The sequence below is a fragment of the Xyrauchen texanus genome, chromosome 1 (assembly GCF_025860055.1).
Source record: "Xyrauchen texanus isolate HMW12.3.18 chromosome 1, RBS_HiC_50CHRs, whole genome shotgun sequence".
Lineage (NCBI taxonomy): Eukaryota > Metazoa > Chordata > Actinopteri > Cypriniformes > Catostomidae > Xyrauchen > Xyrauchen texanus.
In genome coordinates, this window is record NC_068276.1 from 65,852,748 (window position 1) to 65,876,546 (window position 23,799).

Here is a 23,799-nt window from a genome sequence, read left to right on the forward strand (position 1 = left end):
TAGACACTGAGTTATCTGTCGCAGGATTTTCGGATCGTCTTCAGAAGTTAGCATTTTACAGTGCAGACAAATTGGTGAATATGCAGCTGATTGGATGGGAAGTTTTTGCCCCCATTTTCTTTTTTTACAAAAAATTCCTTAACAACAGAGAAGTGGCACATTCAAAACATCAATGAGGGGCCTCTCTCCGGTGGGGCTGTGAACCGCCCCTGCTCCCCTCATCAGTTTTGTAAAGTCATCTCTGTAACTCTTAATACCTGATTTATATTTATGTTGAACATGATTTGGCTGCTGTTGTGCTCTTTTGGTGAACTTTCTTAATCCCCAATTTTGCTCCATTTCATTCAAACCTCAGAAGCTGAAATCCTGACCAGATCTTGATCCACATGATCACTCCTATCCTGGAGTCTTTGCACTGAATCATTCTCAGTTTTCATGTCGATTTTTCACCTATAAGTTTCTACACGGATTTATCTTGCAGTATTTGTTTGAACTTCATTTCAGCTCAACGTCCCTCAGTGTCTCTGATCATCAGTCCCAGCAGAAGTCAACACTTCTCATCTCACTCTCTCTCTCTGAACTGTGAGGATCACAATAACTCCACTGGATGGACAGTGAGAAGAAACACAGACAGTGAGAGAATGAAAGATTGTTCATCTACAGGATCTACATGTGAAATCAGCTCCCTTAAAACATCTGACACTGGAGTGTACTGGTGTCAGTCTCAATCTGGAGAACACAGTCCTCATATTAACATCACAGTACATGGTGAGTCTATATAACAGCAGATATAGTGTCATGATACTTAAAACTGAGCTGAATATGTGACTTTAAATATGTGCTTAAACTTCTTCCTGCTGTTTCTCCATTTCCTCTGTTGTGTAGATGGTGATGTGATTCTGGAGAGTTCTGTTCATCCTGTGATTGAGGGAGATACTCTGACTCTACACTGTTTACATCGATCTACAAACTCCTCAATCCTCACAGCTGATTTCTATAAAGATGGATCACTCCTCCAGAATCAGACGACAGGAGAGATGAGCATCCCTACTGTCTCAAAGTCACATGAGGGTTTCTACTCCTGTAAACACGGAGAGAGAGGACAGTCACCCGAGAGCTGGATCTCAGTCACAGGTGAGAGTTTATTCCAGTGAGTTATTCTGAGTATCAGGTGTGTGCGCATCTCTGTAGACTTTTATAAAGTTTATTCAGTTTGTACTGAGTGTTTATCAGGAGCTCTGAGTAAATATTTCCTTCTCTGTACAGATTTGCCCACAGCTAAACTCACTGTACATCCAGAAACATCTGTTTTCACTGGAGAGACAGTGATCATGAAGTGTGACATTGAGTCTGATTACAGTAACTGGAGATATGAGTGGTATAAAGACAGAACTGTCGTGTCTGAGTCTGAGCGTTACACTGTAAACACAAACACTCTCACTATCAGAGGAGCTACTGAGTCTGATCAACATCAGTTCTGCTGTCGAGGAAAGAGAGATGGAAGACCAGCAACATCACAGAACACAAGTGTTATTCTTTCTGTTAAAGGTCAGTAATTACTGTAGTAAAGACGAGCAGAAGATGAACTCTGTTTATTAATGACCCAAATGTTCTTCACCACAGACTCAAAGCTCAATCCTGAACTCACATCAGATACTGCAGGAGCTACACTGACAGGAAACACGGTGACTCTGATCTGTCACATGACTCAGACCGCTGGATGGGACTTTTACTGGTACAAACACACACAGAACTCTGAGAAAAACAAGACAGAAACAAACTCCTACAGAGTCCATATTGATTCAGTGTCTGATGGAGGTCAGTACTGGTGTAGAGCTGGAAGAGGAGAACCAGTTTACTACACAAACTACAGTGATGCATTGTGGGTCAGTGTCACAGGTGAGAGTTTATTCTCTCTTTTCTATTCATTCATGTGCACTTGTTCAGATATACTCAATCATCATGTGCTTGTGTGTCTGTTTTTCAGTGTCAGCAGATCAGATTTGTGTCTTACACACTCTCAGTTCTCTTCTGGCAGTTTGTCCATATCTGATGGCTGACAGTCGTGCTGGTGTCCAAATGCTACAGAGCTGAGAGGTAAAAGAGATCAATATAATCAACAGATGAAATGTTCACAAAGACAATAACAGCAGAGGAAACAATATGAAAGTGGAGTTCAATGACATGTTTCTAATATTGTTTTTGTATTTGATAGTTTCATCTGTTGAAGATCAAAGTCAGTTTGCAGTAACAGAGGAAGAAACTTCAATCTGAATCTCTTTAAAAACGTTCAGAAGACTTTTCTTACATTCCTGTTCATTATTTCACCATGTTTCATTTGTTGTAGAATTGATTTCTCATTCATATGATTTTAAAACATTGTATTTTGTGTTTCTGCTTTTCTATGATTTCTATTTGAATCTTTTACTTGAATATTTCCTGTTTCATGTTCAAATAATGAATAAGAGCAGAAACACTTTAGTTTTATTCTGATCTAGTTTTATTGTGTGGATTTGTGTGTGATCTGATGTTTCCTACTTTAAATAAGTGTGTCTTTGTGTTTGAAATATTCTGGACTTTATGCTTTCTTACAGATTTAAATACTATCTTAAACTCTTGATTATTAATGTCATAAATATATTTTGCACTGGAGAAAATGATTATTTCTTCAAAACAACTGAAGACATTTAAATCTGAACAATATTTGACATCATGATTGTTTCAGCTCCTCACTCTTTATGTAAAACATGTGAATAATAAAGTGTCATTTTCATCTCTCTGTTTTTGTTTGTATAAAAATCAAATATGGATGGAAGAGTTTTGATGAAATGAAAGAAACATGATTTCTCCTGTTTGAAAGTCATCTCAGGTTTATTTGTACAGCACATATCACAACACATTTGGATTCAATGCAGCTTTACTGAAAATTGTGCCTTAAAAGTCCTCAGTTAAAATAACCAACAGCGATTGTGTCCAGAAATAAACTCTATATGTTTAAATAGAGAGAAAAACCTCGAGCAAACACATTATATAATACAATAGTTATTAAATATGATTTTCTTGTCTTGAGATTCAGATCAAAATAAGATTCTGGACCGCTTATATTTAAAGTCCCAGATGAAGAACAGATTTGTATAAAGTGTCAATGAAATAGTTTTGTATGTAATTATTGTCATTGAGAATGAGAGTGTCAGTTCAATAACAGTTGAGTTTGTAAAGCAGGTGGATTCACTGAACATTGAGATGATAAAATACTGTATATGATCATTGAGTGCAGAAACAGTGAACTGATCCGGATCCACTGACACTCATTTCTTCTCCACATTATTATTATTATTATTATTATTATGTGGTTTTAATGACGGTCTTTTAAATGTCTTTTTTCAGTGCCGACTTCGATTGAAACTCACAAAACATTAATGAGATTCATCTGACTGCAGTTTTTATTCCTCTATGCTAATTTATAAAGGAGTCGACGCGTCCTCTGATTGCGTGTCTTCATGCATCAAACCCACTAAATGATTTCATTGGTCAGATCTTAGATTGACGGACCGAACGAGCCAATCAAAAGCTTTGTGATGAAAGTCCCGCCCATCGACTCGTGTATAAAACTGATAATCAGATTCACTTTTCTTTCCACTTCCGCTCGTTTGTTTTGTTTAAATATTATGAATGAAATAAGTAGATCCCAACAAATATTGTGCACAAATATTAACTTTTTTTTCGTAAATACTTCAATTATTTATAATAATAATAATAATAATAATAAAATCTCTTTTCCACTGTCCTTTAATACTATTTTGATCCACTTTTTATATTTCTCGACTCATAATTCACTTTGTTAATGAAATGTTGTAAATCAAACTGGATTGTATTCTGATGGACACGCGCCTTTAGAAACGTAATCTTTAATTCTGTATGTTTGGATTCAATGTGAATAAACAAACAACATATGAACACTGAAGAATACAATCTTGTTTATTTGATGTTACAGTAACTGCTTAAAGGTGCCATATGTAACATTTTTCATGTAATTATTTTATTTTATTGTTTTGCCAATGTATGAACGGCTTGTAACGCATCTTAAAAAACGAGCCCTTCCCGGACTTCAGTCGCCTATTAAAGCCTGTAGACTGAGTTTCATGAGATGGAGCGGGTCACTTTTGACGGGAAAATCCAAAGGATGTGACGTTTATGCGCTCCCGAGAGCCTCAGACAGAAACTTCTCTTCCGCTATTCAACAGCGACAACAAACTGCAACACCAGGAAACATTATCTTAGAGATGAAATCCAGCAAACGTCCCGCACAACACCGACTCATACACAAACTCAGAGTAAACAACAAACAAACAAATAAACCTGGTTATACAGAAAATATAAACAATCTATTATTATAAAACAATAGCACATCGATATATCAAAATGACAGTTGTGACGGAATCACATCAATATTGAACTGTGTCAACATATTTATAATGTACAGTGTTGGAGAGGCGGGGCTTAGAGCGCCTGTCAATCAACGGCATACAGCGGAGCAAGGCAGATGAAAAACAAGATAACATGTTGTGGGTGCTAAAGTGTGCGTCCATGAGTGACTGTGAGTGATTATTTCCCTGATATATGTTCTGATGAATCTATAGATACTTTCATGACTGTTAATGTGATGTTTATCCGCTGATATTGAGTGTATTGAGATCTGGTGTTTCACATGTGTTTGTTCAATGATATCTGACTCCTGAGGTAATAATATTGCAGATTATGTCTTTATACATGTCACTGTGTTGATGATGACTAGAATTACTCTGATATGTTCGTATGAATGAAGTGAAATTCATCTAAGTGTTGTTCATTGCCGATCAGCGGTTTACTTTCGGTTTCGGTTTCTACGTGTTTACATATTAACGCCATATTTTAGTGAGCGTTATTACAAGCTGATGTTCCTGTTATGTATATTGCTGTTGATGATTACATAATCTCCTGTGATTTGTTAGAGGTATAACAGTACAGAGATGATATGTTCATCTTTCTTTCTGTTTCTGTTTTAGCACACACACACACACACACACACACACACACACACACACACACAGAAATCATGTGGAAAGGGTTCCCTGTTTTACTCTTCCGAGTGTCTGAGGTCAAAAGTTGAACAGTCTTGTTGAACTTGTCTATTCTGGAATATTTTCGATAATTATGTAATTAATTCAGAATCTGAATGTCTTGTTCAAATAAGGTAAAGACTGATCTCATTGGATAATGTAGTTAATGTACTGCTTTTCCTGTTCCTACAAAGGTATATCATGCTGTGCTGAACAATAAAGTATGAGAAATCACTATTGCATACTGAAGTGTCTGTCAATCATTTCTCCCTCGAGGATCCGGATTGAGAGCTGACCGCAGACCTGACTTGATACTTGGGGGCCAATCCTGAAAATTCCCAACAGTAATTTAATGGTAATGAAATTATTGCCCATGAAGTTGCAGTTAATTTGTCAGTAAATCATGGAATTGCCAAAATATTACAAATACATGATGTAACTGGGCCATTCTGGGTAATCTTGCAACATTAGGAAGCATGAAGATGATTTGTGAATTGGTTATAATGGTAATGATATTACCATCCTGAGATGTTGCAGTTATGTTACGAAATTACCAAATATAACTAATACATTATATATCTGGTACATTGTGTTTGCAGAGATATTACCATTTTCCCTTATAAGTTTGATATACTAGTTAAGAATGACATCATTGTACAATTGTATCATGTAGAGCCTTTATTGTCCAGAAGATGGTGTCAATGTATCAGCTTTGATATTAATCCTGAAAAGTTTCTGAACCGCTTTAAACTGTTTATGAAAAGTTTAATATACAGAACTGTGTAAAAGTTTTAGGCATTTCTGGAAAATGCTGTAAAGTGTGACATTTTCAAAAATAATGTAATAAATAGTTTTTATTTATCAATTGACAATTGATCAATATTTGGTGTGACCATCCTTTGCCTTTAAAACCACAAATTCTCCTAAATACACTTGCACAAAGTTTCTCTTGCACAATGAGATTCATCTGACTGCAGTTTTTATTCCTCTATGCTAATTTATAAAGGAGTCGACGCGTCCTCTGATTGCGTGTCTTCATGGATCAAACACACTAAATTATTTCATTGGTCAGCTCTTGGATTGACGGGCGGAAAGAGCCAATCAAAAGCTTTGACATGAAAGTCCCGCCCATCGACTCGTATTTGAAATGGACAATATGATTCACTTTCCTTTCCTCTCTTCCGCTTATGTATTTAAATGAAAAACATTTAAACATCGACTCTTTAGTGTGAGAAGATGTGACTCTTAATTTCTCCAGAATAAAGTCGTTTATCCTCTGAATCCGTTCAGAGTTCGTTTCTGTCGTTTCATCGCGTACACAACGTCCATGACAGTGACGTCTTTCTCCTGACGTGTCAGTGTAGGTGACGTCATCACGTATAACGTTCTCCAGAAACACCTTTAATACACCGCGAGTCTCCTCGTTGTATGGCGCTTACTCCGTGCCAAAATCAAACATTCGACCGACCGACCGACCGATCGAACGTCTATCCGAACGTCTATCCGAACGTCTTGTACTTTTGAGCGTCTTACCGAGCGGGTTGACCCACGTGACGACCTGACGTGACGTCAACGTCTTGAAAATAGCAGTTTTTTAACCATGCAAGTATCCAAGCTAATGTGTAAAGACTATAAATGGACATTAAAGGCAATACATATAAATATTGTACCCCTAAAACAACACTAAAACATTTCTCCTGAATCCTGTGCATGTGAGGCTATGTGTTTTACTTTCAAAGAGCAGAAATACTGTAGGCTAGCCTATATACAGTCATTCAATAGTCTTAATTTGACCAATATAATCATTTTAACTAGTTTTTATTGTTCATTTTATTGCCCAATGTACAATGTTCTCACAGTCCATAAACGAAAGCACTCCCAAATTAATAAATGTAGCCTTTCATTTAAAAAGAAGGTTTTCATAAATATATATTATATTTATATATTTGGAAATACAGATAGACCTAGCCTATATAGAATATCCATTTATACACACACACACACACACACACACACATTTATATTTTAAACTGTTGTGACCTGTGAATCTACAGTTTAAAATATTTGCAGAACTTAAAAAAAGCTAAGTACAATTTATTGTAATAATATTGTTACTGAAAGTTTTATATAGCATAATTAAAATAATTTACTTTTCCAACAAATGTTACAAGTCCAGTACTGTCATGGTGCTCTTCGGTCACTTTTGACCAAACAATTTTCTGTTTTGAATTTTAAAATTCACAATTATACACAAATGAACTGGTAGGGCTATTACCACACAGCATAATTGAGTCAGAAGACTGAAATAAGAGGTGGAAATGAGATCAGATCCAGATGGATTAAGCTGTGATAAAATATTTGCTGTTTATTTTTTATTTATTGATTTTTTCTGTTATGTGTAACAAAATGCTTTCTCTGTATTCAGGTTTGACTGTAATAATAGCCTAATGCAAATATATATTTTTTATTGACTCTTGTGTGCATGATCTGAAAGCACTGTTTGATTTTGAGCACAGATAAAATGGTTTTGAGTCTTTTTTTTCTTTTTTTTTTTTGAAAGAAGAGTCAGATGTTCTCTGAATGTAGTTTGAAAATTTGGTTTTATGTTTAAGGTTTTAAAAAATTAATGATGTTTCCAAGAAATGTGTTTTAGCAATTCAGGAAACCTGTAGGCTAATATATTAAAAACATTCATACTATTTTTTATACATAGGCTATCACACAGATAACAAACTAATAAAAAGTTAATCTAATCAAGCATAATCTCAGTCTTAATAAAATTACTAAATTATCATAATCTTTCACAAATAGACATCATAAATGTTAAAGTGGAAAGGTTTATTTAAAAAATGTGTATAACAGTTCTAATATTACATATAGACATAGTCAGCTGAATATACTTTTACTTTGTAATTAAGGTTCGTTGATTTTCATGTCTGCCACATATAAACAATGAGCCAAAACGAAATTATTGATCATTTTCATAAAATCATATGTAACACGCTCCTACGTGTGCTGACGTGTTGTTAACGCGTTCCTATGGCTGACCGGTCGGAAGTCGCGAGTAACCGATCGTCATCCCAACGTGTTGTTTACGTGTGAAGACACGTTGTAACACGCTTGTGTTTTTCTTACCTTAGTTTAACTTCTTATGCTTCTATTGTGTCCTCTAACTAGTCCACATTTGATTAGTGCAATGGCTGATGGCTTAGAAAGTTATGTGCGGTGTAGGCTATTATTAAAGTTAAATATAGCAGAGGCTAAATATTATTGACAAATCTGGCATGCTTTAACGGCTATTTCGGAAAAGCACGATATTATAAATAATTTTTATATATCTCCCATTAAATCGGAAGGTTTAGGAATAGATCTAATTTCGAATGTGTCTTATTTAATAGAAATACGCTCTACCATATTCAAATGCAGCGAAAACTGCAATCAGTATCCCATCTGCTTTGCCTAAATATAAAAATCATAGACAATGAATCATATAAAGTGAATTACATAAAATATCCTGACCATTTATATCAGACAAATTGACATATCAAATGCAAAGTCGGCCTACATGTCTACTTTATGATACCCTTAAGAGTGTAAGAGATAAATTCAACGTAGACAAGTGTACTGTGTATTGATAATCTTATCAGACCATTTCTCTTAGTTAACTGTAAAATTGGCGAGAATAATATAAAAAATTTTTTTGAAAGTGGCCTAGGCCTATTCTTTCTGCATGGCATTTTTTTCTTCTTATAGTTCAATAATCAAAATTGTTATGTTAGGATGGCTATTTGTGTCATGGTGCTAAAACAAGCCTGCTGAGACGCTTCGTGTTGACATGCAAGTTAAATTTATTCTCTTAACTTCTCACTATTTACCATATCACCACAAATAAGCGTAATCAAATAACCAATTTACAAATAAGCTATTATTTGAAGGATACAGATTTCTCTTAATATAACAGTTATTCAAAAATATTTTTTTGTCTGCTTGCACATGATTGCATAGCAAAATATGTTAGAGCGGAGATATGTTTTACTTGTAATACAACTATGATTTACAATGGCATGTTTTTCTTTTTAGTAAAAGTGCATGTAAAAAATAACATCAATATTTTGCCTGATAAGGACAAATAGATATGGTTGATAATAAAACATTTACCAGAGAATTATAAAAATCGCAGGTTAGTAACAACAGTTTGAACATGCGCTGCATGTCTGTCAACAAAAATAAAATAGATTATATTTCATCTATAAAAAAGTCGTTTCATTTCAATTGTTTCCAATAAAGAGCTGCAATCTCTATGGATGTGATATAAATGCATTTTTAAGTTAAGTTTAAGGGTAAGGGCAGGGATTAGTATTAAAATCATGCTTTTGTATTTATGACATCAAGGCTACTTTATTTGTTCATAGACGAAGTAATTTAAAATGTTATTTGTGTATTGTAGGCTAGCTAGCCTACTTTTCAGTAGCTATAATAGGCCTACAGAGAATGTCCAGTAGGCGGGCTTTGGCCTACAGCAAAACTACAGCTCATCCAAGGATATTTTACGGAGCTGTCAACACTGGAAACTCCGGCGGCATGCAGTCAGTTGATCGAACACCCAATTTATAAATAAAATGTATGTTATTAATAAATTGTATACTATTATCAATGTACAAGACTACAAGTTTCAGGTGCTTGTGTTTCCGCCCGTTTTATTCGTTGCACCCCTTCGGAAAATTGCATTATCTAATTTAGATTAATCAATATTCAGGAATTGGCCGGGTTTTTTCCCTCCAAGCGTGAATAAGAACCGTGAAAACAATTGCTTATACAGAAACATAAATTAGGATTAAGATAATTATTATATATTATAATGATTATATAGCCTATTATATATATATTAGTCTCTAACATACTATTATTAGCACTCTTTCTAATGTCAAAATATGCAATCTTTCAGAAGTCTTTATAGGCCTACATTAACAAGGATTTGGGACGATTATAATGCCATGCTGCAAACCACTTTAATAATATGTTTACAAGATGAGAACAGGAGAGACAGTGAAAATTCATGTTAGAAACAGTGACCTCTCTCTCTCTGACAGAAGAAATGTATATATCAGAGTTCATCTATGAGAGTAGCCTATCCAAAACCATCAACAGCTTGTTATGTTACAGTAACTCAGCCCACGAGTCAGCGGAGGCAGCAAAGGCAATTTCAGAAGGAAGAAAACGAAATCATGAACAAAGTCTATTGAATAATCTTAACTGCGTCTTTCTCAATGTGTTACCAATGGTAACTTACCATGAAAAGTGAATGGGCAATTAATGACAACATGGTCCCATATGGCATTGAAAACTTTTAAATTAAAATCATTTTTCTTATATCTTTTAACTCTTACTTGTAAAACAATATATCAGACAATATATAATTAATCAGTTTGACAGAAAAAAGCTTACCACTGTATGTATGTACAGTTACAATAGATGAGTTTGGTGTTTGAAACATTAGAGTCATGAAATACAGAGAAAGTCATGATATACAGGTGGTATCTTTTTCAGTTCATCCCTCAGAAAGACTTAGAATAGGCCTAGCCTACAACACCTTTTTTCAAAGGCTTATTCAGGGAAGTGCAGCAGAATGCAGGAAATGGTTGAGTATTTTAGGTAAAACATCTGTATTTAGTGCCTTTCATGTCCATTTATAGTCTTTACACATTAGCTTGGATACTTGCATGGTTAAAAACTGCTATTTTCAAGACGCTGACGCCACGTCAGGTCGTCACGTGGGTCAACCCGCTCGGTAAGACGCTCAAAAGTACAAGACGTTCGGATAGACGTTCGATCGGTCGGTCGGTCGGTCGAATGTTTGATTTTGGCACGGAGTAAGCGCCATAGAATGTTTGATTTTGGCACGGAGTAAGCGCCATAGCACGGAGTAAGCGCCATAGAATGTTTGATTTTGGCACGGAGTAAGCGCCATAGAATGTTTGATTTTGGCACGGAGTAAGCGCCATAGCACGGAGTAAGCGCCATAGTTGTTAACGTGTTGTCGACGCGTTGTCTACGCGTTAACTTTTCACGCGTTGTTTACGTGTTGTTAACGTGTTGTTTACGTGTTGTTAACGCGTTGTTTACGTGTTGTTAACGCGTTGACAACGTGTTTTATTAACACTACTTTAACATGATTTACTTAATTACTCAGTCAAATGTTTATTATGGTTAATTTAAGAGGAGACTCCAATAACATGAATAAAGTTGCATGAGGAACGCAAACTTAACGTTAACCCTTTTGAAACACACGGTGAATTGGGGTCTTTTACAGATATTTGCCAGCTAATTCAAAGTACTCCCCTTTCTACAAGACTCTCAGAAGAACTCGGCTGCTCCTGTCTGTTCTGAATTCGTTCAATTATATGATATATGTTACTCATGTAATCTTCGCGATTCAGCATACTGCACCGTCCGCATCCAAACGACCGGGCTGAAGCAAGCCGCGCAGGTCTCACGCACAGATCAAAGAGGCTGCAAATGAGTGGAGGAGGGGAGGCAGTGTTGTGATTGGCTGCAGCTTAACAAGCAATTAAGCAGCCTGTAATTAATTTGCACTAGTATTATAACACTAGAAACCAGTATCAGAAGCTCCAAATGGGTTATATGCACTGATTTTAGGTAGTTAAAATAATTGGAATATAGGATACCTTATTTATTATAAGTGTTCTGATGCACAGTTAGTTAAATGTAAGACATAATCACAAATTGTGTAATTATAACAATTTACTGAGAATTCAGTATAATCAAAACTGAGTTGAAGCAGCCAAATATGAGCAGATCTAGTCTAGGCAATGAGTGAGTGTATGGGAGGGAGTCCTTCTGAACATTTCTATCATGCTGCCTGCAACAGTTGCTCTACTTGGTTGGTTAAACCCAAATGCCAATTTGTACCCATCAATGATTGTCTACTAGAGCCATTATCTATTCAGTAACTATTTTGATCATTTTCTTAAACCATCTGTTCAGAGGCTTCCATCATATATTAAAGATTGATTTATTCAACAAGATATCAACATTAAAAAAGTTACCCTATGATGTTATTTTGGCCACCTTAGATGTGGAAAGCCTCTACACAAATATCTTCCTTGTAAGAGGTCTTGAGGCTCTTGAGTATTATTTAAGACTGCACTGAGGAAGCACTACCACCCTGTACATTTATTTGTGAGCTGATTTGGTCCTTAAACTGAACTACTTCTCCTTCATTGGAGATTTCTTCCTACAATGTAAAGGAACATTGATGGGTTCTACTTTTGCACTGGAATATGCTCATTTATATGTTTTTGTTTTTGAGTCATTCTACCAAACGGGTGCCATTTCCACTTTGAAATTTAATTTTTTTTTCATGAAGAACAAACTTTTTTTTTTTTTTTTTAAACTTACAAGTTGAAAGATATGTTAATCCTCCAAAAAATATATATATATTTTCCCACCTCAGGCACAAAATCCTTATTAATATTATCCTTTTTATTCAGGCAAGGGAGCCTTTCTTGTACCACCCCATTACGGACAATATGTATGCCATTAGAGTAATAAAACAAGAAATAGATTTTTAAAATCGAATGTTTTCCTAATAGTAAAATGTCCCTTTTTTGGAAACCATCAATAGAAAGTCTGTAATTTAATAATTTATTTTATTCTTAGATTTTAATCTTGAAATATGAATTTGACATTTCAATGGCCTCATTGTTTGTACTGAAAAAACAAATTCACTTAAAAAATACAAATAAAGTTACATTTATCTGATTAGTCCACACAACAAGAACATCATTCAACATTCATTTATGTAACATTTCATTTCCTTTCCATAACATTTTTACAAAATGCCCCTGTGACAGGGTGGTAACTGATGTGGCGGGGTGGTGACTGATGTGACGGGATGTGACTGATGTGACGGGGTGGTTCACTGTTACAGGGTGGTATGGACAAAGTGTTTCTCTATATGAACTGCTGGTTTTAACCTTTATAAAACTGGGGGATGGGAAACATTCAAATTGGAGATGTAATGGAAAACTTTGGTCATGCTCTGAATACCTGAAAAGAGCATCATAATGGTGAATGGGAGAGTCGCATCCACACATCCCTCTAAACTACAAAAAAAGCTGCTCAAAGAGTACCCAAAGAGGTTGGATGAACATTTAATGGAAAAAGATACAAAGATATTATTTGAGAATATTGCTATTACATTCAGAAATGGGGATGCAAACTTTAGAACCAATGATATTTTGAACATTTTACAAAAAAATTATTAACAAACAATTTTTGAACAATTTATTCCTTGTAATAATTAAAGAAAATTTTCTAGACTTTGTTCATATACATCACGATACTTTTTGCATTCAACTGTATAAAGGAAGTTGTACAGTAAATAAAAAATATATATGATTAATGACTGAAAGAGATAGTGAGAGAGTGAGTGAGTGACTGACTGAAAGATATAGTGAGTGAGTGAGTGAGTGAAATATATAGTGAGTGAGTGAAAGATATAGTGAGTGAGTGAGTGAAATATATTGTGAGTGAGTGAAAGATATAGTGAGTGAGTGAGTGAGTGAGTGAGTGAGTGAGTGAAAGATATAGTGAGTGAGTGAGTGAGTGAAAGATATAGTGAGTGAGTGAGTGAGTGAAAGATATAGTGAGTGAGTGAGTGAAAGATATAGTGAGTGAGTGAGTGAGTGAGTGAGTGAGTGAGTGAGTGAAAGACTGACTGAAAGATATAGTGAGTGAGTGAGTGAGTGAGTGAGTGAAAGACTGACTGAAAGATATAGTGAGTGAGTGAGTGAGTGACTGAAATATATAGTGAGTGAGTGAGTGAGTGAAATATATAGTGAGTGAGTGAAAGATATAGTGAGTGAGTGAGTGAGTGAGTGAGTGAGTGAGTGAAAGACTGACTGAAAGATATAGTGAGTGAGTGAGTGAGTGAGTGAGTGAGTGAGTGATGAGTGAGTGAAAGACTGACTGAAAGATATAGTGAGTGAGTGAGTGAGTGACTGAAATATATAGTGAGTGAGTGAGTGAGTGAAATATATAGTGAGTGAGTGAAATATATAGTGAGTGAGTGAAAGATATAGTGAGTGAGTGAGTGAGTGAAAGACTGACTGAAATATATAGTGAGTGAGAGAGTGAGTGAAATATATAGTGAGTGAGTGAAAGATATAGTGAGTGAGTGAGTGAGTGAGTGAAAGACTGACTGAAATATATAGTGAGTGAGAGAGTGAGTGAAATATATAGTGAGTGAGTGAAAGATATAGTGAGTGAGTGAGTGAGTGAGTGAGTGAGTGAGTGAAAGACTGACTGAAAGATATAGTGAGTGAGTGAGTGAGTGACTGAAATATATAGTGAGTGAGTGAGTGAGTGAAACATATAGTGAGTGAGTGAAAGATATAGTGAGTGAGTGAGTGAGTGAGAGACTGACTGAAAGATATAGTGAGTGAGTGAGTGAGTGAGTGAGTGAGTGAGTGAGTGAGAGATTGACTGAAAGATATAGTGAGTGAGTGAGTGAGTGAGACACTGACTGAAAGATATAGTGAGTGAGTGAGTGAGTGAGTGAGTGAGTGAGTGAGTGAGTGAGTGAGAGACTGACTGAAAGATATAGTGAGTGAGTGAGTGAGTGAGTGAGACACTGACTGAAAGATATAGTGAGTGAGTGAGTGAGTGAGACACTGACTGAAAGATATAGTGAGTGAGTGAGTGAGTGAGACACTGACTGAAAGATATAGTGAGTGAGTGAGTGAGTGAGACACTGACTGAAAGATATAGTGAGTGAGTGAGTGAGTGAGACACTGACTGAAAGATATAGTGAGTGAGTGAGTGAGTGAGAGACTGACTGAAAGATATAGTGAGTGAGTGAGTGAGTGAGACACTGACTGAAAGATATAGTGAGTGAGTGAGTGAGTGAGACACTGACTGAAAGATATAGTGAGTGAGTGAGTGAGTGAGACACTGACTGAAAGATATAGTGAGTGAGTGAGTGAGTGAGACACTGACTGAAAGATATAGTGAGTGAGTGAGTGAGTGAGAGACTGACTGAAAGATATAGTGAGTGAGTGAGTGAGTGAGACACTGACTGAAAGATATAGTGAGTGAGTGAGTGAGTGAGACACTGACTGAAAGATATAGTGAGTGAGTGAGTGAGTGAGTGAGTGAGTGAGTGAGACACTGACTGAAAGATATAGTGAGTGAGTGAGTGAGTGAGTGAGACACTGACTGAAAGATATAGTGAGTGAGTGAGTGAGTGAGACACTGACTGAAAGATATAGTGAGTGAGTGAGTGAGTGAGACACTGACTGAAAGATATAGTGAGTGAGTGAGTGAGTGAGACACTGACTGAAAGATATAGTGAGTGAGTGAGTGAGTGAGTGAGAGACTGACTGAAAGATATAGTGAGTGAGTGAGTGATGAGTGACTGAAAGATATAGTGAGTGAGTGAGTGAGTGAAATATATAGTGAGTGAGTGAAAGATATAGTGAGTGAGTGAGTGAGTGAGAGACTGACTGAAAGATATAGTGAGTGAGTGAGTGAGTGAGTGAGTGAGTGAGTGAGAGACTGACTGAAAGATATAGTGAGTGAGTGAGTGAGTGAGACACTGACTGAAAGATATAGTGAGTGAGTGAGTGAGTGAGTGAGTGAGTGAGAGACTGACTGAAAGATATAGTGAGTGAGTGAGTGAGTGAGACACTGACTGAAAGATATAGTGAGTGAGTGAGTGATGAGTGACTGAAAGATATAGTAAATGATGAGTGTGTGAGTGAGTGAACCAAACAGGGTTAAGTTAACAGAAAATAAATGGATTAGCCTATATTAGAATCCTTGATTTCACACATCCTCACATTCAAACAGGAAGCAGAATCACCCCATCACATCCCTTACCACCACGTCACAAAAAAACATGTGATGGGGTGGTCAATTTCATCCCAGAATGGCTGCAGATCTCACATGTGGTCAAATTCCTCACATAGAATAAATGCATTCAATCTAAAATATTATAATATCATTTTCTTTGCATTAATAATGTAAAAAATGTAATAAAAAACAGTTTTCCCTATCTATTTTGCATGACGGGGTGGTTGGTTTGAGCTTGAGGGAACCTGCCTAACATGAAAAAGCAACAAATAAACAAAGTAAAAGAATTTCAGTACTTGCCTGCTTTTGTTTGTGGTGGCTACAAGGCTCAAATTATGTCATTTAAAGCAACGGTACATTATTTATAGATAAAACAAGTTAGTGTGACGGGGTGGTAAGTCAATATTTACCAAAAAATAAAATTTATTTTGAATAATTATATCTTATATATACAGGGACACACATAAAATCCTAAAAATAATAAATGTTTGAAAAAAAATAATAACTTATTTGGTGATATTTTAGATGCAAGTGTCATGTTGGTCAACACGGACATGTGAAATTGCTATGTGCTAATGAAAAATGATTAAAATAGTATGTTACTCTTTAAGAATAGTATTTTTTATCATATGTTAACAAGAACACATCATTTAATAACTTTAAGCTTTGGAAACACACTTTGGGACATTTTTTGTGCCTTATGTATCTCATCAAACGTTGCGGACACAAATGGCAGCCGTTTCATAGAATAACACCTCCTGACCTTACGTTCTCAGTTGAATATGATCATAAACGTTTGTCTTTTTTGGATATGTGAATCGAATTATGCAGTGGCAGCCTTATATCAAAAATAAACAGATAAGACTACAATCTGCCTTGCCAGCAGTGCTCATCGAGCTCTGGAATACGGTTTACCCAAGAGCTCAGATGTCATTCTAATGAGGAACTAATTGATAAAGCTGCTGCAATTAAAAAAAAGCTTTCGGGACAGGGCCTACTCTTTATAGCGTGTTGATGAGGCTTACCAAGGTGCATTTACATTCTAGTTTGATCTTTTACAAAAAAGTGTCAAATAGAGTAAAATTTACTCTGTCAGAACACTATTCTTAAACACTGGCCTATTTTGGCCTCTGATCCGGCATAAGCATTAGCATACCCAGCATTTTAAGGATCCTCCCCTCTTTGTCTATAGACGAGGTCCTAACTTATGCAACAAGCTGGTGCAGGCCTAACATTAAGGCAGGTTCTAAACAGAATATTTTAGCTCCTCTAAAAGATGGGAATAATAAACTGGCTAAACACTTACTTCTCAGGTTTTAGGCTTTAATAATTATTTTAAGGATGACCTAGGAGTTTGGCACAGTAGTGTACATCTGCTGTCAGGAAAGTCAAATCAGTTACTATCTGACCTAATTACAAACTTTCATTCTAATCCTGACAGTCTTTGGAAGGCTGTACATTTCATCAAAATGGGTAATATCACCTGTGTACATATGTCTGAGTGCTTAATGTCTAAACAAAAAGATGTCCGTTTAGGTTTTAACAAGCCCCATAATTAGTGCCTCTGCTGGTCAAAGCATTAAACTAAAATGCTGAAAAAGTTTCATGTTGTTTTCAAAAGACATATACAGTATTTATTACAATGGTCTGTATCCTACACCAACATTAAATGAGTACCACTGCTGTTAGTTTTTCCCAGCACATCTGTTAATGATTTTTAAGATATAAAACTAAAGTTGATGAATGGTGTAAAAAGCATGAATTCCCTCTAATGTGTTTGTTTACCAAAATAGGCAGTAAAGGAGCAAAAGGGGGCAATTTATCTTGATGAAAATAATAATAATAATTTATTTTAAGTCCTAAAACTGCAATCCAAATATTACATTTGTATAGGCTACACACAAAAGGAAGAAAAGGACCAAGAAATTAGAGGATCCTTAGTATGTTAAATAGTGGCAGGCAAACCCCCCAGGCTTACAGAAATGGTTTAACCCTACTACTCAGCAGCCAATGGAAAAGTGCAACACTCACCCCTTCAAACTGGACAAGTGGCCAAATGGCTCAGAATCACATGAAATCAACACGTTGTTTACGCGTTGTTAACGCATTAACAACACGTTGTCAACGCGTTAACAACACGTAAACAACACGTTAACAACACGTAAACAACGCGTAGACAACGCGTCGACAACACGTTAACAACGTGCAAACAACGTGTTGTTGACGTGTTGTCTACGCGTTGTCTACGTGTTAAAATTCGTGTATATTTGAACTGCCTGGCGTTCCATACTACAGAAACATTAGGCTTGTTTGAGATGCGCCTTGCCTCGCCTGAAATGTAGGTGAGAGTAGGCGGCTGCAGTGAGGGGAGGAGTGAAAAAAGTGCAGGCAAGCCGGACACTTCCTGAATCTCTGTGTTGTGGACAGGGCCGTCCATAAGGGGGGATAAAGGGGAACGTTTTCTGGGGCCCAGCCGCTAGGGGGGGGCCCATGCAGTCCAGCAATAATTATGTTCATCCTAAATATCAGGTTACCATATTTTATGTTGAACCAAAAAAGCACCATTAATTGTTGAAAATGCATTTTATTTAATGCTGCTTGAGTAAAATGTAGCCAGTGTCATAATGAAACACCCCTCTCCTGAAAATGGTCTGAGCAGGCTATTTTTTTTTTAAACGTAACGTAACGTCAAATCCGCCAGTGCTTAGGCCAGTTTGCGGTCAGCAGAAAAGTGACAAGAACAAAATAATTAACTTAATATTGTAGTACATTTAGTTGGTATGCCAGGGCCAGCTAATAAATCAGGGTGCCAGAAGAGAAAGGAGAAGAAGAAGAGGGAGCTGGCAAGGGCTTTAGACCCAAACAAAATTCGACTGACCAACTTTTTTCAGTCAGCTCAGAAACCTGTCAGTGCTCCCAGTCAGGCTAACGATAGCCAGGAGGCTATTAGCGAGAGAGCCACCACCAATTGCGAAGATGTTCTGCATTTAACCAGAGGTGGGTAGTAACAAAGTAGGCCTACATTTACTTGAGGATTTTTGGGGAAAATTTTAATGAGTTTATTCCAAGCGAGCTGTATTTTTTTCTGGGCATGAGCGACTCTCAATTCACAAATGAATCACTCTTTTGAGTCGATTCTGTTCAAAGACTTCATCAAACAAGTTGGCAGATCTGTCTAAATCGGTTCGCGAATCAGTTTGAATGATCTGTTCAGTTCCTCGCGCACTGAATCGTCTGAAGCGCTTTCAATTCACACTCGACTCGAAGTCGTCTAACAGGAAGATTTGAGAACATGCGTTGGATGAATTGGCCGTGGACCTAACGTTACAGTACAGTCAAGTGAGAGCAAATTTTCAAATGCATCACATTTTTTGCCAGCGTCAGCGATGAAGATCTTTATTAATTGAACATGCTGTCTGTGAATTAATGATTCCACAGGACGATACAATCGATCTCATTTCATTCAGGTAATACATTTTACAACCAAACAGATTATTACGCCATGATAGCACTACTACAAAGTATGACATCATCGTTTTTTTGGACATATTAATTTATACAATAAGCTACCATTGTTCACAGTTTATGAACCTGCCATCACGCGGTAGTTTGTGTGTATTGCGCAGTGGCGTGCAAACTCGTTTTGGAAACAAACGCCTTTGCCTGCCTTAGACACAGTTAGATTTGGGGAGGGCCCATTCACTGGACCTTTTCAGGGGCCCAGTCATTTCTGTGGGCGGGCCTGGTTGTGGACTGCAAACGTCAGCAATGGAAGAGATCGCGTTCGCGTTCTTTATCGCAGACGAAGTGGATGCAATTGAAATACCACTGTTTTTACACGAAGATGGTTATGATGTGGAGAATCACCGAAGGTGAACAGTGCTCATTACTTAAAATGGTTTATTCAGTAAATGGTAGGGATATAAATATGTCTGGTCTAGAGTGGTATGTTGCAACTTGCATCTAATGAAACTTATGTCGTGTAAAAAATAATAAAAAATCCCCATGATCATTTTAAATGTTATTATGGTTAAAAAATGCCTTACCTTGTTTCTGTTCTGCATTTCTCACTTGTTGCATTATATATGCTGCATATTTTTTATCTGTAAAAAGGAATTTCAATCAATAAAATAAAATTAATTCCATCATCAAGCATCCACATTTGTATTTATTTTTTTAACTCACCATTCTTTATTGTCTCAGCAATTTCTTTGCTTACTGTTAATGTTATTGCTCCCTGGGAGTCTGATAGTGTTAATAACACATTCTCCATCTTGCTACAATTGTTAACTTTGTGGGTGCCTTTTATAATCAAAGCCATAATGAGAAATGATGAGAATACAGATGCTGCACTAAATTTACATTGTTATCCCTAATTATGGGTTAGTAGTTCTTATAATATACTTTGTGTCAAAAGTAATTATAAATGATTTGATTGATGAGTGAGTAATTGCTCAGTGACCCGTGATGACACCACCCGCCCCACCCGCCCCGCCCGCCCTCCTTCCCTCTCACCCACCTTCCCCCATTCCGGTGTGTGTGTTGTGGTGTGACATGTTTGGTCATATCTGATGTTATATGTCTGCAGAGGTATCCGCCCCCACAACTGTGTATTTAAAAAGGATTTTAGGTTTGTTCATTGCATTTATTCAGCAAGTATTTTGTGTTTTCCTCTTGAGCAATGGCTGCTCCCTCCACTCCTAAAAACACTCTGTTAAATGGTGTAAAAACGCTTACTAAGATATATTGGGCTCCGAGGAAATGTAATGGCCCCTGCAAGAACAAGTATCTCCATGAACCGTTAGGAGATGTGAGACGCGAATTTCAACTAAACAACGCGCAGTTGTGTGTGTACGACTTTGACAGAACAGCTCGTACTGTTAAGTTATCCAGCAGGGATGTTGCATTGGATGAACACCGTTGTTTGTATTTCACTGAAGAGGACTGGGGTGTATTTTACAATCATGTTTGGAGTTGTGTGAATAATGGCGTATCTCCAGAATCATTTCCAAGAGATCATGTGTTTGGTAACCATGCTATCAAGAGGGTGGGTGACCATGTCTACATACTTACCAGCGAGTACAAAATGGTCCTCGGTGACGGAGGTTGTCCTTTCCCAGAGACAGAGTGCAATGAATGTTTCCAAACGAATTTTTTGTTTCAGTGGAATGATGTTCCTATATTGAATGATGTTTTTTCAAAGATAGACAAACTGTTTAAATGTATTGATGTAAATGACCAACTCAATGCAATTAAGGTCAGGCTGTTTGACCATGAAAAGTGTGGGGGGAGTTTGTAGGAGTGACAGTGTAACACCGCCCACCGCCTATAGACCCTTATAGGCTGGTGGTGACTGACCACATTTCAAACCAACATTCAAACCAACATGTCTCAAGACTTTACTACTACAGATCTCCCTGAACCCAGCACATCGCTCGATGCCCCGGCAACTTCATCACCAACCCATGATGCGTCTACTTCAACACGGATTGATACGCCTGTAGAGACCCCTGACATCAAGCACTGGCTCGACAAGTTTTGCATGGATCTTGGCTACAGCAATCTAACGTTCATTTCAACTCATGGATTAGGAAGTCCACTTCCGGATGCACCGGGTCTTAAGGGCGTTGATGACACGGATGGTGTTATTGGTGTAAAGGGGTTCAATTTCATAAAAGCAGTCATAGCAGTCATTCTGGATTATCTCCTCGACGTAAAGTTAAAAGAGTTGTGCTACGGTTGTGAAGTGAACCACCCGAGTCAGATCCAGCACAGTTGTTTGTTTGATCCTGACAAGTACTTCTTTTAAGCACATTTTGAAGACTTTTCCAGTAAACTGTTTAAACCTGTGTTAAACGAAATCATCGGTAATGCTTTAAAACCCTTTGGATTGACACCACACCCTCAGAGAATCCATGGAGTTGTCGAAAGCGTGTTGTATGATCTAAGAGAGGAGCCCCACATTCTACAGAGACTGCGTGAACTCCGCGAGAAGCTGGTGGATGATAGCTGTGAACAGGCTGTCTATGACGCGGTTGACGGTTGGAAAGGTTGTTCGGTTGGATCATTATTTTGAACACTAACGCTAACATGGGTAACTGTTGGGGGGTTACGGGGGTGCTCAAATTTATTCTGAGACGTAGACTTCACCGTGAAATAACCAACATGCTGTATAAGATAATTAATGACGAACATTATGGAGAAAACAAGGTTGTAATTGACCCCCGTATTAAAAAACGGTTGACTTGTCTAATGAAACACATGGACATAGTCAGAGGCCTATCAAGTGACTGGAATGAATTGATACAACTCTATATGTGCCAGAATGATTCACCCTGTGTTTTGCTTAAAAACTTTCTAAAATCATTGTTTGAACATGACAATGTCTGTAAAACTGCTGATATAGTGTGTCTATGTACATATGTAACTGATATGTGTGTGATGTTATTGTCAAGAAACGATCAGAGTGATAGCTATGTCTTTGAAGTTGTTGATACTCTGGTTATTTACTTGCTTGACAAAAATTTTGAGGCATGTGTTAATTTCCTACAATACCTAGACATTGGTTGATGTTGCTGTTTCTATTTCAACTATATATTCATGTAGTGTGTGATTACCCCTGATTTTAAAATAAAAGGATATGTTTATAGAAGGTTTGTTTCATTATTTTTGTGGTGTCTGCATTGATAACATGACTGACCAATTGCATAAGGTGTACTACACACCATCAAACCCCGGTTCTTTAGGAGGGATGAATAGATTAAAACGTGGTGTATTAGAGGAAAGTGGTGATTTGCTAAGTAATAAAGAGGTTTCAGAATGGTTATCCAGTCAAGATGCGTATACGCTCCACAAACCATTACGGCATCATTTTAAAAGGAATAGGGTCATTGTTTATGGTATTGATACACAATTTCAAATGGATCTGGTAGATATGTCAATGTATTCTACGGAAAATGACAATACTAAATTTCTGCTTACTTGTATAGATGTGTTTAGCAAATATGCATGGGTACGTTGTATAAAGAACAAGACTGGACTGGCTGTGACCAATGCATTTAATTCAATACTACAAGAGGGTAGAATTCCACAGAAAATTCAGACTGACAAGGGCAAGGAATTTTTTAACAAACATTTCCAACAGCTAACTAAAAAGCATAGCATTTATCATTTCAGCACGGGGAGCGAATTGAAAGCAAGTGTTATTGAACGCTTTAATAGAACATTAAAAGGCCGGATGTGGCGCTATTTAACCGCTATAAACTCTAAACACTACATCAATGTTTTACAAGACATTATTCAAGGATACAACAGTAGCTATCACAGAAGTATTAAAATGAGACCTGTAGATGTCAACAAAGAAAATGAAGCGGTTGTCTATGACATTTTGTATGGTAACGTACGTAAGAAGTCACCTGTATTTAAATTCAAAATAGGTGATGTGGTTAGAATATCAAAGATGAGGGGTCCTTTTACCAAAGGTTATGAACAAAACTACACAGATGAGTTCTTCACTATAACCGAATGTATACCACGACAACCACCAGTCTACAAACTATCTGATTATGATAACGACGTTATCGATGGATCATTTTATGAAGAGGAGTTACAAAAAATTATTGTGGATAAGGACAAAGCTTTTAAAGTGGAAAAGATATTAGACAAGAAGACGCATGGTAAAAGATCCATGGTGCTCGTACGTTGGGTGGGGTGGCCTCCGAAGTTTGACAGTTGGGTTAATGAAAAAGATGTTGTGGATCTACAAACCTCTTAAACCATATAAAAATAAAACAGTTGTCACCTGAATTCATTTCTTCAGTAAACG

At 36.8% G+C, this 23,799-nt stretch overlaps 2 protein-coding genes across 2 annotated transcripts in view; both read left to right on the forward strand.

Moving 5' to 3' along the window:
- Positions 1 to 23,799, forward strand: part of LOC127646031 (basement membrane-specific heparan sulfate proteoglycan core protein-like) — a 409,929-nt gene that overhangs the window by 322,329 nt on the left and 63,801 nt on the right. The window contains exons 18-21 of the mRNA XM_052129531.1: positions 505 to 768; positions 886 to 1,134; positions 1,267 to 1,548; positions 1,624 to 1,899. Coding sequence (XP_051985491.1) covers positions 505 to 768; positions 886 to 1,134; positions 1,267 to 1,548; positions 1,624 to 1,899 — 1,071 coding nt within the window. The remainder of the gene's footprint in view (positions 1 to 504; positions 769 to 885; positions 1,135 to 1,266; positions 1,549 to 1,623; positions 1,900 to 23,799) is intronic.
- LOC127642915 (titin-like) overlaps positions 1 to 23,799 on the forward strand; it is a 482,588-nt gene that overhangs the window by 91,204 nt on the left and 367,585 nt on the right. The gene's annotated exons all lie outside the window — the stretch shown is intronic.